This window comes from Gobio gobio, assembly GCF_949357685.1.
Source record: "Gobio gobio genome assembly, chromosome: 1".
Lineage (NCBI taxonomy): Eukaryota > Metazoa > Chordata > Actinopteri > Cypriniformes > Gobionidae > Gobio > Gobio gobio.
The window spans coordinates 75,918,709-75,937,251 of record NC_137097.1 but is presented as its reverse complement, the minus strand read 5'-3'; the positions used below and the strand labels follow the sequence as shown (position 1 = coordinate 75,937,251).

The following is an 18,543-nucleotide window of genomic DNA, read 5'->3' as shown; positions in this document are numbered from 1 at the left end:
CACCCATTCAAAGTAAAAACGTTAACGTCTTATAAATGCACATTTATAAGAAATCAAACATTTTCTACATTTAAATAAATGTACGAGAGGCGATTTCATCTCTAGCTGTCAGCTATCCTGATGCATTTTAATCAGATTAACCACAATTATATTCACATATTTTTTACTAATGTGCTTACATCGGTTATTATTTAGAGGTGTTATGAGGCCGAACTCAAACTGAACCCACCGTGTGTGTGTGTCCCGTGTGCAGGTTGGCGCGAGGTGTCCTAAGGTCTGCAAGTGTCCGGTGGAGCGGCCCGTGTGCCCGCCGGGGGTCAGCGCGGTGCCCGATGGCTGCGGTTGCTGTAAGGTTTGTGCCGCCCAACTGAACGACGATTGCCATGACGACAGACCATGCGACCATCACAAGGGCCTGGAGTGTAACTATGGCAACGATGTGGCCAGTATCCACGGAATCTGCCGAGGTCAGTCGACAAAACAACACAACTCTGATTTTGATTTATGGGGATTTCTTTAAAAATCATTTAAATATTTGCTATGTCACAATATATGCTAATATAAACTAAAACAAGCTGTTTAAATTTTAAACATTTAAATACAAATGAAATCCATCCATCCGTGAAAAAAATTGTTGGTGCCTCAATTTTTGTTAAGTACAATCAACTTGGATGTTTAGGTCATTTCAACTTAAATTACATTAAAAAAATGTGTTGAATCTTGTATTATTTCTTACAGATTATATACATATAGTAAATGGTTATGCAAAATAATTTCAATGTACGATTTTTATACGAAAACATTTCCATTAATGTATTTAAATGTATAGAATTCATACATTTAAATCATGTAAAAATATATATTTAAATGCATTTGCATAGGGCATATCACATTATATGCTACTTCCATTTAATGTACATTTCTATAATGTATAATTTTTTATAAAAACTAGACTGATGCAAACTAATTTAAATACATTGTATTAAGTAAATAAGTGTATATGATAATGCAAATTTACTTTATTTGATTTATAAAGTGTCAGATTTTTAAAGACCAAATTTGCTTTGGATGTGTAGTTCACCCCAATCAGGCATAACATTATGACCGGTGCAGTGAGTAACACTGATGATCTCTGTTAGTGGGTGGGATATATTAGGCAGCAAGTGAACATTTTGTCCTCAAAGTTGATGTGTTAGAAGCAGGAAAAATGGGCAAGCGTAAGGATTTGAGCGAGTTTGACAAGGGCCAGATTGTAATGGCTAGACGACTGGGTCAGAGCATCTCCAGAACTGCAGCTCTAATGGGGTGTTCCCGGTCTGCAGTGGTCAGTCTCTATCAGAAGTGCTCCAAGGAAGAACAGTGGAGAACCGGCCCCAGGGTCATGAAGGACCAGTCGAGAACCGGCCACAGGGTCATGAAGGACCAGTGGAGAACCGGCCACAGGGTCATGAAGGACCAGTGGAGAACCGGCCACAGGGTCATGAAGGACCAGTCGAGAACCGGCCACAGGGTCATGAAGGACCAGTGGAGAACCGGCCACAGGGTCATGAAGGACCAGTGGAGAACCGGCCACAGGGTCATGAAGGAAAAGTGGAGAACCGGCCACAGGGTCATGGAGGACCAGTGGAGAACCGGCCACAGGGTCATGGAGGACCAGTGGAGAACCGGCCACAGGGTCATGAAGGACCAGTGGAGAACCGGCCACAGGGTCATGAAGGACCAGTGGAGAACCAGCCACAGGGTCATGAAGGACCAGTGGAGAACCGGCCACAGGGTCATGAAGGACCAGTGGAGAACCAGCCACAGGGTCATGAAGGACCAGTGGAGAACCAGCCACAGGGTCATGAAGGACCAGTGGAGAACCGGCCACAGGGTCATGGAGGACCAGTGGAGAACCGGCCACAGGGTCATGAAGGAACAGTGGAGAACCGGCCACAGGGTCATGGAGGACCAGTGGAGAACCGGCCACAGGGTCATGGAGGACCAGTGGAGAACCGGCCACAGGGTCATGGAGGACCAGTGGAGAACCGGCCACAGGGTCATGGAGGACCAGTGGAGAACCGGCCACAGGGTCATGGAGGACCAGTGGAGAACCGGCCTCAGGGTCATGGAGGACCAGTGGAGAACCGGCCTCAGGGTCATGGAGGACCAGTGGAGAACCGGCCTCAGGGTCATGGAGGACCAGTGGAGAACCGGCCACAGGGTCATGGAGGACCAGTGGAGAACCGGCCTCAGGGTCATGAAGAACCAGTGGAGAACCGGCCTCAGGGTCATGGAGGACCAGTGGAGAACCGGCCTCAGGGTCATGAAGAACCAGTGGAGAACCGGCCACAGGGTCATGGAGGACCAGTGGAGAACCGGCCTCAGGGTCATGAAGAACCAGTGGAGAACCGGCCTCAGGGCCATGGAGGACCAGTGGAGAACCGGCCTCAGGGTCATGAAGAACCAGTGGAGAACCGGCCTCAGGGTCATGAAGAACCAGTGGAGAACCGGCCTCAGGGTCATGGAGGACCAGTGGAGAACCGGCCTCAGGGTCATGAAGAACCAGTGGAGAACCGGCCACAGGGTCATGGAGGACCAGTGGAGAACCGGCCTCAGGGTCATGAAGAACCAGTGGAGAACCGGCCTCAGGGCCATGGAGGACCAGTGGAGAACCGGCCTCAGGGTCATGAAGAACCAGTGGAGAACCGGCCTCAGGGTCATGGAGGACCAGTGGAGAACCGGCCTCAGGGTCATGGAGAACCAGTGGAGAACCGGCCTCAGGGTCATGGAGGACCAGTGGAGAACCGGCCTCAAGGTCATGGAGGACCAGTGGAGAACCGGCCACAGGGTCATGAAGAACCAGTGGAGAACCGGCCTCAGGGTCATGGAGGACCAGTGGAGAACCGGCCTCAGGGTCATGGAGAACCAGTGGAGAACCGGCCACAGGGTCATGAAGGACCAGTGGAGAACCGGCCACAGGGTCTTGAAGGACCAGTGGAGAACCGGCCACAGGGTCATGGAGGACCAGTGGAGAACCGGCCTCAGGGTCATGGAGGACCAGTGGAGAACCGGCCACAGGGTCATGAATGACCAGTGGAGAACCGGCCACAGGGTCATGGAGAACCAGTGGAGAACCGGCCACAGGGTCATGAAGGACCAGTGGAGAACCGGCCACAGGGTCATGAAGGACCAGTGGAGAACTGGCCACAGGGTCATGGAGGACCAGTGGAGAACCGGCCTCAGGGTCATGGAGGACCAGTGGAGAACCGGCCACAGGGTCATGAAGGACCAGTGGAGAACCGGCCACAGGGTCATGGAGAACCAGTGGAGAACCGGCCACAGGGTCATGAAGGACCAGTGGAGAACCGGCCACAGGGTCATGGAGGACCAGTGGAGAACCGGCCACAGGGTCATGAAGGACCAGTGGAGAACCGGCCACAGGGTCATGAAGGACCAGTGGAGAACCGGCCACAGGGTCATGGAGGACCAGTGGAGAACCGGCCACAGGGTCATGGAGGACCAGTGGAGAACCGGCCACAGGGTCATGAAGGACCAGTGGAGAACCGGCCACAGGGTCATGGAGGACCAGTGGAGAACCGGCCACAGGGTCATGAAGGACCAGTGGAGAACCGGCCACAGGGTCATGGAGGACCAGTGGAGAACCGGCCACAGGGTCATGAAGGACCAGTGGAGAACCGGCCATAGGGTCATGGAGGACCAGTGGAGAACCGGCCACAGGGTCATGAAGGAACAGTGGAGAACCGGCCACAGGGTCATGGGCGGCCGAGGCTCATTGATGCCCGTGTGGGCCGATCAAACAGACGAGCTACTGGAGCTCAAACTGCTCCAGAAGTTAATGCTGGTTCTGATAGAAAGGGGTCAGAATACACAGAGCATCTCAGTTTGTTGTGTATGGGGCGGCACAGCCCCTGACCAGTGCCCATGCTGACCCCTGACCCCGCCCAAAGCACCAACAGTGGCCCGCGAGCATCAGAACTGGACCACGGAGCAATGGAAGAAGATGCTGGTCTGAGGATCACGTGTTCTTCTACATCTCGTGGATGGCCGGATGTGTGTGCGTCTCTTACCTGGGGAACACATGGCTCCAGGTGCACTATGGGAAGAAGGCGTGGCGGCAGAGGCAGTGATGCTTTGGGCAATGTTCTGCTGGGAAACCTTGGGTCCTCCATCCATGTGGATGTTCATAAGCAAGTACCACCAGGATAATGCGACTTGCCACAAAGCACAAATGCTTCAGGAATAGTTTGAGGCGTTGACTTGGCCTCCAAATTCCCCAGATCTCAATCCAATCGAGCATCTGTGGGATGTGCTGAACAAACAAGTCCGATCCATGGAGGCTTGACCTCGCAACTTACAGGACTTAAATGCCAGATACCACAGCACACCTTCAGGGGTCTAGAGGAGTCCATGCCTCGACGGGTCAGGGCTGTTTTGGCAGCAATAGAGGGACCAACTCAATATTAGGTCATAATGTTATGCCTGATCGATATATATAACTCTTCGTTTTGTCAGGATGAGAAACAAACTAAGGGCAACTCGATATTTATAAAAAAAATTGAGCAAACCCTTTGATGTCCCTTCCCAACTTCCCAGTTTCAATGGGAAATACATCAATACAGGAAGGACAACTCTCTTATTTTAATTTTATATTCATTAATGAAAATTTTATATTTATTCAAAGGTTGGAGTGCATTCATATAATGTCTGAACCTTTCAATAATTCTCATGAATAATGAATTTAATGACTAATTGGTGAATAATTTGATTCTAACTTGGGTTACACAGGGGACTGGTGTAGTCTGGCGGCCCACTACCTCAGGGTTTATATTTATTAAGACATGCACATTCATTTCCTCACATACAGAGGATATTTTGTGCACTGGGGTAGTTGCTATATTAAGGCAGTTATTTGAGTTGGACTAAAGGGGGGTTTAGGGGGCGTCTCAGCAGACCCAAAGACTATCTGACGCTCAACGACATTGTAAACAAGTCAAAATTCCACTCGGCCCTAAACATAGAGCCTCTCTCATAAAAGCAAAGGATAGAGTGTCAATCTCTGTTTAACCCCTCACTGTCACTCTGAGCGGGTCGTCTTCTTTCTGGATAATAACTCAATGCAAATAATTCCAGCTTGAACCCTCTGAAAGGAGGTCAAAACAAATGCCTGCTTATCTAAAGGATGTTTATATATTTTTTACTGGAAAACACCAAAAAAAACTCCAGCTAACAAAAATATGCCCTAAGAATGTTCCCATTAAGGTATGCAAAGGAAAAAAAACTTCAACCTTCAAAATGTCAAATATTTTACATTTGCAAATAGCAATAGATTCTATTTACATGATGTAAAAATTGCGGTATTTTCTTTGCTATAAGTGTAAATGGTAGTTAGATGCTGTTTATACTCAGTGGCAGATACTGTTTGCACCTCAGTGTTGTTGTACATTAAACGGTATGCAATAATAACATAGTGTGTAAATGATTATATCTTTATTAACCCTCTGGTGCTCTTCGGTCTGACTGGAACATTTTCTGTTTTGAAATTTAAAAAAATCACAGCTTCATCTGAATGATATGAAACTTGGTGACTTTTCTAGCATTAGGTATGTAAACACACAAACAAATTGGGGTCATGATTCGAGCATGCTAATTGGTCGTAAACAAAATACTCCCACTAGTGCTCTTCGGTCAAAAATGACCACCATAGGAAATGAATTGGAAATCTGTAAAAACACAAATTCAAAGAAAAAAATCTATATTTCTAACAAAAAAATCTAAAACTTTATAATAAATAGTAATTAGTAAATAAATAAATAGTAAATTTGAGATTTTTTAAAAAATATATTCAAATCCATTAAAAAAAAATCATTAAATGTGTTCAAAAGAGAACTAGTGTATCCTCAAGCCTCTCCATAGAGACCTCTAGTGATTACACACGGTTGCAGGATTTCTTAAATAATTCCAAAAGAGGGCACTAATCTGCCTTCAAAAAAAATTATTTTGAAGGCCTAGTCTCTATTTTAACCTGAAATACTGCAATAATAAAAAATACAAAAATTTGTATAATTTTCAATGGCAAAAATAGACCATAATTATTGCACAAATATAAAAAAATACCATCAAATCATCTCAAAATACAAAATTAAAAAGAAAAAATATTATTGAAGAAAAATAAATTGCATTGGTTTTACTGGGGTGGAGGAAGTTTAATTTTTAGGTGGCCGGTCACTTATGACCGGGAAGACAACCAATGCAACCCCTAAACGAAGAGCAACAGAGGGTTAACATTATTAAATGGGACAATGAAGCCCTCCCTAAACCTACCCCTCAGCCCTTTATGATTATACACACATTAGACCGTTTATTCACACCCTTCGGATATTTTCTTCATTTTTACTGAAAATAAATGCCTTTCCGATCTGATATGTGGATTAGAGCGAGTTCTGCAAAAGGCGGACTCAAACTTGAGTCGGTTTGCGTCTAAACTTTCTGCCCCACGCCTTACCCCTACACTACTACTACTGTTGGCCAATCATTGTCTTCCATAACTTTGTCTGGCCCAATCAGACGTCAGTGGGCGGAGTTAGTGTAAATAGCCTCTGTGGACAAGGCGGGCTAATAGACACTCTGTGTTTTAAACGTTTCTTGCTTCTTAGTTATGCAAACTTTCCATTTTGTCATTCTTCTGTCGCCACTGGCAGATATGCTTTCTTGTTTTAAGCAAAAACTAAATTTTAATATTTTTTTTAGAAAACAAGACTAAGGGCCAGATTTACTAAACAGGGCAAATTAGCATGAGAGCGCAATTCCATAAAAGCACAGATGGGTGTGTAAAGTTCTGCACGTGATCTACTGACGACACGCAAATTAAAGCACACAGACAGTTAGCGTCTGGTTTAAGACATGCTTTTTTTATGCGTTAAATAATGGCGCAAACACCAGTGAATTGACGAGCGCAAACCATAGACCGTAAAAAATATGGACGACGCGTCTTCACCACCTTCCACTGAAGAGAAGTGAAGCCTCCGGGGGTCCGAATATGGCGCTGACACCATATCAAAAGATATCAAAAGCCCGCCCATACTCTCACAGATACAGAACAATTCATTATGTTGGTGTGAAATAAACAGTTATGGAAATGTAGAAATGAAAGCTAAAACTCCAATCTCCTCCTGAAAATCCCGGAAAAAGTCTGCTAGTGCCTCAGTGATAACTCAGCTGTCAATCATGACGTCACACCCCCTGTTTTTATAGCATCAAATAACTCACTAAAACTAAACTTATTTAAAAAAACAAACACTTGAAATGAAATCACCGTGATAAAAACTGCTTAAAATGACAGAAGCCATCTTTGGGAAAAAATTATTTGAAGTGTAATTTGATTGTTTAGTTTGTCTCGCGTCCCATAGAGAGGTGGGGGTTATGAGCTATACTGGGACCAACCACCTGGGGGCGATCGAGACACTTTGGCTTCAGTTTACAACACGATGGCAGGCTTGCGGCAAACCTTAGTAAATGAGCTTGCGTGATTAATTTAAATACTCTCGTCCCATAAATTTTGCGTCTGAAAGGGAAATTCCTACAAATGCATATTCAAAAAGTCAGCCACAAAAATAACCCTGTCCATGCCTTTTCAGCACTAATTTATTAGCCTGGATGCCAGCCGAACTTAGCCCCGCCCACAACATTTGAGCTCGGGCAGTTCGGTCTGGACTTGATCCGTAGAGAAGTAATTATGCCCGAACAGAAACTGTTCGGACCAATGAAATTGTCAGGGCGGGCTTTAGACGATGATGGACAGATGATAAACAGTAACGTAAACATCACGTCATCAAAGGCGCTTGGGTTGAATTTATTCTAATCCTAAACGGAGAACTTGTTCGTATATGCATTCGCCTTTACTATACTCAAAACTAGCCAAAAACAAGCACAATAGCTTTCCGGGGGTAAAATATGTGTTATTTTGGCAGGGCTTCCTGCTAAAAATCGCATTCCTGGGTCTGTTTATCACATAATTGGGGTCGCTTCAACCCGCAGACTTGGCAACACAGTGTGAAGTTGAGTTCTGTTGACATTTGACAACTAACGTTATGCGTCGCTCCGTTGCTCTGATTGGTTGTAGGTCTATCCAATTGAGGTCTTTCCTGGTTCGGTTGAAACACGCCCCATAATCACAGCCCAACGGAGCAGAATCAGACTCCTATTCTGACTAGAAATTGAGTATGACTACGTCAGGATACTAATTTATCACTGCTTGTCTCTAAATCCTGATGGGTTTTTTTGCGCCAAAAGAGGGTTTAAAAATCTGGCCCTTAATATTCTGGCCCTTAATATTTCATGTCATTTTGCATCTCAAGTAAATGTATCTCAATTGAATAAAGTTAAGCTATGTGTACTAGAAGACAAGACAAAAATACTAGGACATTCATTTTTGCAGTGTACTAATAATGGTAGGACTTAAAGCTACACTGTGTAACTTTTTTTGTTTATTCTTAGCTAAAAACACTTAGTTCTTTCAAAAATATATGTGCTCATTAATGTATATTTACTTCTTTCAAGTGATAAAGTATTCTCGTAAGTTTATTGTAAATACATACGGGTGAGGGGTTCGAATGCGGGTCGCCATGTTGCCCCTCCATCTTGAAAGTACATTAGCCAAAGAGGGACATACTCGTAAATTCAAGCTTCGCCTTTGGCGTTTTAACACTCGATGGCACCGTGTCGAATGTGGACGAGGTCGAACTGGAAGCCATGTTAATCTTGGACTAAATCGGCCACCGTAGGAGTTAAAAGGAAATCGGAATTGAGAGGAACATAAACTAATATTCACTGGATGGTCATATACCTTTTCACCACTAGATGGGAGAAAATATCACACAGTGTAGCTTTAAGGTGTCATATGTTAACAATACTTCCGTTTTTGGAAAGATTGATTGTAATTGTAACTTTCAGTATCCTACTGTCTTTCCTGTCTTTCAGCTAAACTGGAAGGTCGCTCTTGTGAATATAATGGCCGGATGTATCAAAATGGGGAAAACTTCCGCGCGGGCTGCAAACACCAGTGCACCTGTATCGATGGGGCGGTGGGATGCGTGCCTCTTTGCCCCACAGACATTCCCCTGGCATCGCCGTCCTGTCCCGCACCTCGGCTGGTGAAAATCCCCGGCCAGTGCTGCCTCAGTGTGGACTGTCACGGCGGGTCCTCTGTCCTGCCGCCCGTGTTCAGACGGCCACAGCCGCCTCCCTACCTGTTCCCTGACCTGCACGCCTTTAAGAAGCCCCGGCCGAAGCCATACCCCTACAAACCCAAAGACTCCCTGAGCAACGAGCTCATAGAGGTGGAGCAAAAGTGGGACAAACCACGCAGTCGAAAACACCTGCCAGGTGAGGGCGCTCTTCTGTTCTGTTCTGTGTCCCCAAGTTTTTTTAGCACTAGATTCCTCGGTCAATATGTGTCAACCATTTGCAAAATCATGCTAGACTTGCACTAAACCAGCATAAAACAGTGTGGACCACGCATATTTAAGAGGCCGATCTGTTAAATCAAGACACCATTGTTTGTTTGTTTTTCAAACACTGATCAGTTTTGAGATTTTGGGCTTCCATAACTTGTCTTCTTTCAGACTAGTGGACAGAAAACATCCAAAATACACATTTAAGTGTTTATTTTCTTACACTTTATCTATTTGCGCCTGTAGATTTCAATTACAGTAAGTATCTTTAAAGAGTTTTTCCTCCACTTCAGCATCACTTACACACACAAAAACTTACAGTTGTATTCCTGTCTATACTCTGAAGGTTTTTACTGTTGGGTTTGTTCATATATCATTCACATAACAGTTTGTTCCTAAAAACATGACGAAAATGTGTTTTTTTCTGTCTGTTGACAGTTTTTTCTGATTTATGGAGTGATAAAAAGAGATATTCAAAATCCCCTCACTAAAAACCTTTAACTCTAATGTGTCAACAAAATTAAACAAGAATTTTGATCCTGGCTCTATCCAATGTTCAGATTCATCTTCTGGAATGTTTTCAAATTACTGCAAATTTAACTAGAAAATACATATTTAAACATTTCAGAAAAATTGTATGGGGATCTCTGTTGGTTATTTTTTTTACCTGTGGCTTCTTGCCAATATTAATTTAAAAAAAAAGAATTTCATTTTTATGAGATGTTTTTTTTAAATATTTTTTTACGATATAGTTTTTAATGTTTTAAATTATATAATTATTTATTTTATTATTATTGGTGTTATTTTAGTACATCAATTTAATCTAAATGGAAATAAAAAAATGTTGCTTTGGCAACTAACTGAAATGAAATAATATTTTTTCTATATATATTTTATGTATTTCAATATAACCCTGGCTCCCCTAGTGAATTTTTTTTATCAAAATGTATTTAAATTACGTTTATTTCAAATCAATTATACTACAAATCCATTTACATATTTACCGACATATCACTTGAGACTGATATAAATATTAGAATTTATTTACTTAGGAGTACTTCATTGTACAATGCATATTTCTTAATATTAAGCCTAAACTGTGTTTTAATATCCCTATTAGTAAGGATAGTATGATCTCTGTATAATATCAGTCTTTCAATGCCAGATATTTAAAGTGTACCTAAAGTATACTTGCAATAGTTCCACTTTAGCACAATCAAATATACTTAAGTATATCTTTAGCTGGACCTCTGGATAACTAAAGTGCACTAAGTACAAAATTAGTTGTTCCAATTTAGCAGACTTTAAGTATACCAATTTAGTATACCAACAGTACAATTGCAGGGTATTTATATTAAGTACATACATGTGTAAATGTAGTGTACTTGGCATAAAATAAATGCATTTTGGTATATTCATTTTTCACTAGGGTCAGGATGTAAGATGACGTCTGTTTAGCATATGTTTACATAAACCAACAATCAAAAGTATTGCAGCAGAGTGCAAGAATGTGTCCTGTGAGAACGAACCCTTTGGGTTTCGGTTCAATTAACAATCAGTCCCAATGTGAGCTGTGGCGGTTTCTTCTGCATGCACTTCTGTGTGAGTGCTTGTGTTGAGCAGCACGCCGCTTCTTTTCCAGTAGATCCTTGTGAACCAGCCCCACACATGCTCCGTAATCACTTTCTCTATGCGTCAGTGTTCCCTGTAGGGTGAATGGTGCCAGTGTACTACCTTACCCTGTCTCTCTCGCTCTCCCTAGCGTGGAAGCAAGCCGGACGGCAATGTGTCGCTCAGACGACAAGCTGGACACCTTGTTCACGCAGCTGCGGGATGGGCGTGTCGTCTCGGGTCACCAATGAGAACGCTCAGTGCAAACTGCTGAAGGAAACCAGACTCTGCAGCATTCGTCCCTGTAGCTCTGTGGCTGTGCCTATAAAGGTAAAGGTCTCAGAAATGATCTGCACATTTACCACACGATCCTGCTAGATAGACCAGTATATCTCGGCATAAATAGCTTAAGAAATCTTATATATGTTAAGACCACAAAAAAAATATTTTGCCTTGTTTTCCAGTACAAATATCTAAACATTCTTAAATCACCACAATTACTTAAGTTGTTTTCTGAAAATAAAACGTGCACTTGCTAGTAAACAAAACTTGCTAGGAAAAAAATATCTGCCAATAGGATTAGAAAAATAAATGGCATATTTGAAAGGGTCATGAAGCATGAAATCACTTAATTTTGATATATTTTTCAGAAAACAAAACTTAATATCTTAAGTAATTTTGCTTATAAAGTGAATGTATCTTGGTGTGAGAGTGTTCAGATATTTGAGCTGGAATACAAGAGAAAATACTGAGGAAGTAAAATATTTTTTTGCAGTGTGTCTTGGCTATGCCTTTGCTTTGAGGCCAAGGGTATCCCATCATTCTTTACATCTTACGTGCCCTGATTTCGCATCATGTTTAGGAAAACTTTCCAGTGTAAGTTAAATTAATCAGATGATGTTACATATAATTTGGTTGTGACACGCTGCACATTTTATTGGTTGCAAATGGAGCGCCACAATCACGCGCTTATTAAAGCCCAAAGTAAGCTCCAGTTTGGAGGCATACACGGACAGCACAGATTACTTGTTTTTATACTCCTAAAAGTGTATGCTGGAGTCCACACATGCGCAGTAAATTGGCGTGTACACTTCCACATTTCCAATTTACCTCCACAAATTGTAGAGGAGCAGGTAGCGTCAGACTTCTTCACACGGCCTCTCTTCAAATTCGAAGTCCATGTTGTTTTTCCAGCTCATGCGCAGTTGGGGCTTCTGTATCTAGTGACCAAAATGGGATGTTCGCAAAGAGCTTCGGTGTACACCCTCCGATTAATTAATTTTCACTCAAAAAATAATGGTGCTATATGGCACTAAAAGTGGTTCTTGGCTAGTAATCATATACCCCTTTTCCACCAGAATGAACCGGGTGCTAGTTCAGAGCCAGTGCTAGTCCCAGTTCTTAGTTGGTTCGACTGAGGAGCCTTCTAAGAACCGTTTGCTTTTCCACGGGCTAGAGAGCCACAACAGAGCCAGGTCTTACGTCACTGTATATGTCTCATCTTTCTCAGCAACGCTAGCGAGGCAGTGGGAAACACAAACACTGAAACACACCAGGCTTGTTCGAGATGCATCGGCGCTGCACAGACGATCCGCTAATGATATCAAAACACCGCCTGAGTGAATCAAAAGCATAAGGAGTCGTATGCTCTCGCTGGACTTGTTGTCATACGGCGATCGGTCTGCACAGCACCGCTGCGGACAAGCCTTTCATCAACAATGGCAAACGTTGCGTTACTATTGATGGACATGGCTTTACGATCCTACATCGGCATCAAAACACAGCGAATCCAACGCATTCGTGCAGCTCACCGTAATTTGTATAGACGGAGATTACAAACGAGCAGCAGCTGTTAGCTCCATTAGCTGCTATTTCAAAAATGGCGGTCACAAGTTTGTGTTCGTCTTGTTGACCCCGCCCCCAGCGCCTGACGTAATCGGTTCTTACTTCTAGCCCAGCAATGTTTTGGTGCTACTTAAGAACCACTTTTCCTGGCTCGGAGCTGGTGCTTTGGGTGTGGAAACACAAAGAACAGATTTGAAACTAGGCTCTGGCTCCGAACTAGCACCAGCACTGCCTTGGTGGAAAAGGGGTAATAGGGGAACCACTTTTGGTGCTATATAGCACCATATCGTTAAAGGTGTTCTACAGGTGCTATGTAGAAGCCATAAGAGGTGCCGTATCGCATTTTATTTCTTCATCAACAGCACCAACAGTGGTTCTTTGGCTCGTAAAGAACCTTTAAAGGGGCCTAAAAGGTTCTGTGTTTGGCTTTGGTGCTATTTAGCACCTTAACCACCCCAAAGAACCCCTGAAAAACTGCTGAAGAACCATATGTAACCCATCCTATTCGAACCGCCCTGCTCCAAGCGGGACTCAAACCCGGGTCCGCCGGCATGAGAGTCGGACGCTCTAACAAGGAGGCTGAAGGCTGCAACCTCTAGTGTCAGTCGCTAGAGCGTCTCTTGAGATCAGAGGAGTGAGGTTTACCCTCACAGCGACTACTAGCTGACCTCCGTTACACATACAGGGGCTTAAAAGGTTCTATATATGGTAGCGGTGCTATATAGCACTTCAATCATCCCAAAGAGCCACTGAAAAACCACTGAAGCACCAAGATTTGGTGCTATACAGCTATGATTACGAGCCAAAGAACCACTTTTAGTACTATATAGCACCATTTTTTTAGAGTGTACGTGGACCCTTGCATACTCGCGCATGTGGAAAGTTTAACACTCGCTTTATACATGACGTAATTTTCGCCATCAGGATGGTGCGCGTCAACAGCGCTTGCGCAAGAAAGACAGAAGAGTCACAACTATTGTACAGCGCAAGTGTTGAATAATCCGCGGTTGAGTATAGAGACAAAACGTATTTAGACACCGGGGGCGGGGGGGGGAACAATCCAACGCTCTCCATTGACTTTGCATTGCGTGAGGCTGCATCCTTGTAATCTCGGACTTATAACAAAAAACAGAACAATGTCTAAAAGCTGATATGTGACAAAGTGTACAGCAAACATTTACATTTATGCATTTGGCAGACGCTTTTATCTAAAGCGACTTACAGTGCCCTTATTACAGGGACAATCCCCCTGGAGCAACATGGAGTAAAGTGCCTTGCTCAAGGACACACTGGTGGTGACCGCTGGGATCGAACCAGCAACCTTCTGCGTCTCAGTTCCATGGTTTAACCCACTGGACCACCATCTAACCATGGTTTAGCAAACAAGCTAAAAAACACAGAAATAAGTTTTTATAAGCTGTCGACCCAAAAAAATGAGAGTTTAAGGAGACAAAAGTGGATGAAGGCAGTAAAACGTGACGCTTCAGCAGGAAGAATGGGTCAATTTTGGGATCCTGACACTCAGTATGCCTCAGTATACCTATGTGTGCAGTAAATATGTTGTCACTGTTAAGTCAAATATCCAAATGTCAGTTTTATATATGATATTTCCTGTCGCTGATCACGTTCCCCTCTAGTGGGTGTACTTCTCAGTGTAATATAACGTGTCGCACTCTGTCTCAATAGCCTGTATCCACTTTTTTGTCCTTAAACGCTCGTTTTTTGGGTCAATAGCTTATAAAAACTTCTGGGTTTTGGTTGTGGGTTTTGTTTAGCTTGTTTGCTGTACACTTTGTCACATATCCGCTTTTAGACATTGTTCTGTTTTTTGTAATAAGTCCGAAATGACAAGGATGCCGCTTCACGCAATGCAAAATCAATGGAGAGCGTTCGATTGTTCCCCCCCCCCTGTGGGCGTGGTCTTCAGATTATGACGCGTGTCGCTCTGTCTCTATACTTCGAAAGCTGTGCGGACACGACTGCACGCGAGGAAAATTGAAGTATACTCTGGCCTTAAAGGGTTAGTTCACCCAAAAAGGAAAATTCTGTCATTAATTACTTACCCTCATGCCGTTCGACACCCGTCAGACCTCCGTTCATCTTCAGACACAAATGAAGATATTTTAGTGTAAATCTGATGACTCTGAAAGGCCTCCATTGGCTCAATGCACTTTACACTCTCAAGACCCTTAAAAGGTACTAAAGACGTCGTTACAAAGTCCATCTCACTACAGTGGTTCTACAATAACTTTATGGAGTGACGAGAATAGTTTTTGTGCGCAAAAAAACCCTAAATAACGACTTATATAGTGATGACGATTTCAAAACACAGAATCATGAAGCTTCGAAGCGTTATGAATCAGTGAGTCGAATCATGATTCGGATCGCGTGTCAAACCGCCAAACTGCTGAATCAACTCACTGATTCATAACGCTTCGAAGCTTCATGATGCCGTGTTTTGAAATCGTCATCACTATATAAGTCGTTATTTAGGGTCTTTTTGCGCACAAAAACTATTCTCGCAGATTCATAAAGTTATTTTAGAACCACTGTAGTGAGATGGACTTTGTAACGACGTCTTTAGTACCTTTTAAGGGTCTTGAGAGTGAACCGTGCATTGAGCCAATGGAGGCCTTTCAGAGCCATCAGATTTCAACTAAAATATCTTCATTTGTGTCTGAAGATGAACGGAGGTCTGACGGGTGTCGAACGACATGAGGGTGAGTAATTAATGACAGAATTTTCATTTTTGGGTGAACTAACCCTTTAAGTGTGTCCCATTGAGTAAACAAAAGTCTTGCTTTCTTCACGGCCACATTGGCCAAACTCTGGAAAAATATGTAATGTAAGTAGAGAAGTGGTCAAGTGCAAGACCTCAAGTGTGGGCACTTTTTGAAACACTAAGGGCCTGTGCTAAACTGATGTTTCCCCGTGACTCTGCATTGCCTTAACTCACTTGTTTTCCAGGGCAGATGTGAGTGTAACCTGCCTTGTGTTTGTCCAACAGAAGGGGAGGAAGTGCTCTCGTACCCAGAAGTCTCCAGAGCCTCTACGTCTGCGCTACGCCGGCTGCCGCAGCACACGTCTCTATCGGCCCAACTACTGCGGGATGTGTCTGGATGGGCGATGCTGCTCTCCCCGGCGCACTCGAACGGCCCCTGTGCTCTTCGCCTGTCCCGGCGGCGAGCGCTTCGAGAGGGCCGTCATGTTCGTGCAATCCTGCAAGTGCAATGATGAATGCGGCCACCTGAACGACGCAGCGCTCCCGCCCCAGCGCTGGCTGTACGGGGACATGCACAAGTTCGTCGATTAACGGCTCGTTCCTCTGAAGACCTGCCCCCGTGTCCTTCCCCGTCCAATAGAGTAGCGTTTCGAAGTGTAGACGCCAGGCCGAGGCCTCATTATAACGCAAATCCACGTGGAGAAAAAAGGGCCGTTTTGGTTTCCAATCCCTTGTACCAAGAGCCTTAGAGTAGATGCGCTTTCCGTGAGGATCCGGGATGGGTCGTGAATATATACAAATGGATTTTCTGGTCCTCACCATGAACAGTGATGCATTATGGGGCACCTGCACAATCTAGATGAGACTTTAAGCAGGTTTGGAGAAGAAAAAAAACAAGACACTTTAAACATGGTGGGACCGACTCACAGCTCACAAAGGGCTGGTCTTTACTTCTTTTGTAGTGTTTGCTTTGCCTTCAAAGAACAGCCGGCAAATACAAGGGAAACTCAACGGGAAGTCGTTGTAAGCTTTGGCTCGGCTGCTTGTGGACTCGCCGCTGAGCCATTTTGTGAGCGCATGACTCCATCAACTCACCGAGGGATATCTGCCAAGCGCCGCAGCTCCCTGGCGTCAAAACGTCGGCTCCTCTGCTCCCGGCTAATTACAATCCTCATCCATGGGGGCAGAAAGAAACCCAGTAACCCTCTGGTCTGCAATAAAAATATGTTTAAAACACCAGCATCTGATGTAAACATGTAATTTGAAAGTAATGGGTGGGACGGTTCTCTCAAACGCTGCTCTTTAATCTACCACGTGATGGCAGAGCCCCGTGCAAACGGCACTGTTGTCGGTGTGTTTTATGCTGCAGCGGTCTCTATTTTTGCCTGGCATTGGTGCATGAACTGACGGAGGTGACGTCGTGCCATCTGCCCTGAAGAACAGGCTTTGAGACACAAATAGGCAAACTTCTGAACAAGTGAGAAGCCATGTTGTCATAAAATGATTGTGATATGTTTTGCTAAGTTATGTTTCCCAATCGTACCTCAATTAAATAAAACTCCTTTTTCTTTTTTTTACATGTCAGATACCATGTTCATTACAGCAGCATTTCGGAGATATTGTATTGTTGTGGAGAAAGCTGACTGAATATGAACAGCATATATACATTTATATAGCTCTTTTCTAGGCACTCAAAGCGCTTTACATATAGAAGGGGGAATCTCCTCAACATCCTCTATATGAGAGTACAACGTGCATGTAAAGTGACAGCTTTGTTGTTTTGTGTACATTTGACATCAATTGCCTTCTCGAATCAATTAATTAGCGCAAGTTATTAACGTGCGCGTAACATTTACCGTGTAGTGAGTTTTCGCGCGCAAAATCCAGTCAGGAATATGCCCGCGAAATGTCACGCATTTGAATTAATCGTCTTAACACACAGGAATATTGTTAAAACTAACGTGGTTCAAACGACACAGGTGCAAATAGTTAATTTATCCGATGCTTTGCATGGTAGAGCAGTGAGTTATCGATTTTAAACCAGTCTAGCAAGGGGGGAAATTGTTAAACGATTACAATCATTGCAATAGATCTTATTTAAAGTTAGCTGATGTTTGTATGCTTTTATTAACGTATTTTTGTACAGCCTCAAGTCTCAGAGTTATATAATCAAATGACAGTAGCCAACATGTGATTAAATGCTTCATAAATACTTCATAAAATACCACATCAAGCTGCACACTTTGGTAGTATTAAAAAACAAGACTTGCCTGGATTTGGATCTGGTCTGAAGGTTTTTTTTTTTATACATAGGAAGTTCCCCTAATTTGTTTTACCTCTGATGACAGAGGACAACCACTCACCATGTATCAAATAAACTGGCTTGTAAAAACTCACTGCAGTTGTGACATTTGTTCTAATTTGTTATATTGCCGAGTACATTTATATATTATAGTTTTTATGTATTAGATTGGAGGGCAACGGTCCTGCAGTTTGCCTCAACACACATGTCTGGAAGTTTCTCTTCTGCCTAATAATAATGTGATTAGCGGGTACAGGTGTGTTTAATTGGGGATGAAGCTAAACTCTGCAGGACAGTGGCCCTCCAGGAGCAGGATTGGACACCCCTGGTTTAAACTAAAGAACTTAACCCCTTAACCCTTTGAGAATACACATGAAAATGCACCATCCAAACTTAAAGCGCTGTAATTCAAGAATGCTTTGGAATAGACATAAGTTTGGTCTTGTTTTAAAGCAGACACTCGGCAGATTTGCGTAAGTGAATGAAATTCAAAATATGAAAAAGTTATGAAAGTTTAAATTTACTGTACTAAATATTTTATATAATATATTTTACAAAAAAAATTTAATCTAAAATTACTATAAAACTGAAGCCATATGTCTAATCAAGTT

At 43.3% G+C, this 18,543-nt stretch overlaps 1 protein-coding gene across 1 annotated transcript in view; it reads left to right on the top strand.

The window, feature by feature from the left end:
- Window positions 1–18,025, top strand: part of LOC307125088 (CCN family member 1) — a 22,547-nt gene extending 4,522 nt beyond the window's left edge. The window contains exons 2-5 of the mRNA XM_079814706.1: window positions 254–467; window positions 8,980–9,384; window positions 11,215–11,393; window positions 15,916–18,025. Of these exons, the coding sequence (XP_079670832.1) occupies window positions 254–467; window positions 8,980–9,384; window positions 11,215–11,393; window positions 15,916–16,221 (1,104 nt within the window). The 3' untranslated portion in view covers window positions 16,222–18,025. The remainder of the gene's footprint in view (window positions 1–253; window positions 468–8,979; window positions 9,385–11,214; window positions 11,394–15,915) is intronic.
- The last annotated feature ends 518 nt before the right edge of the window (window positions 18,026–18,543 follow it).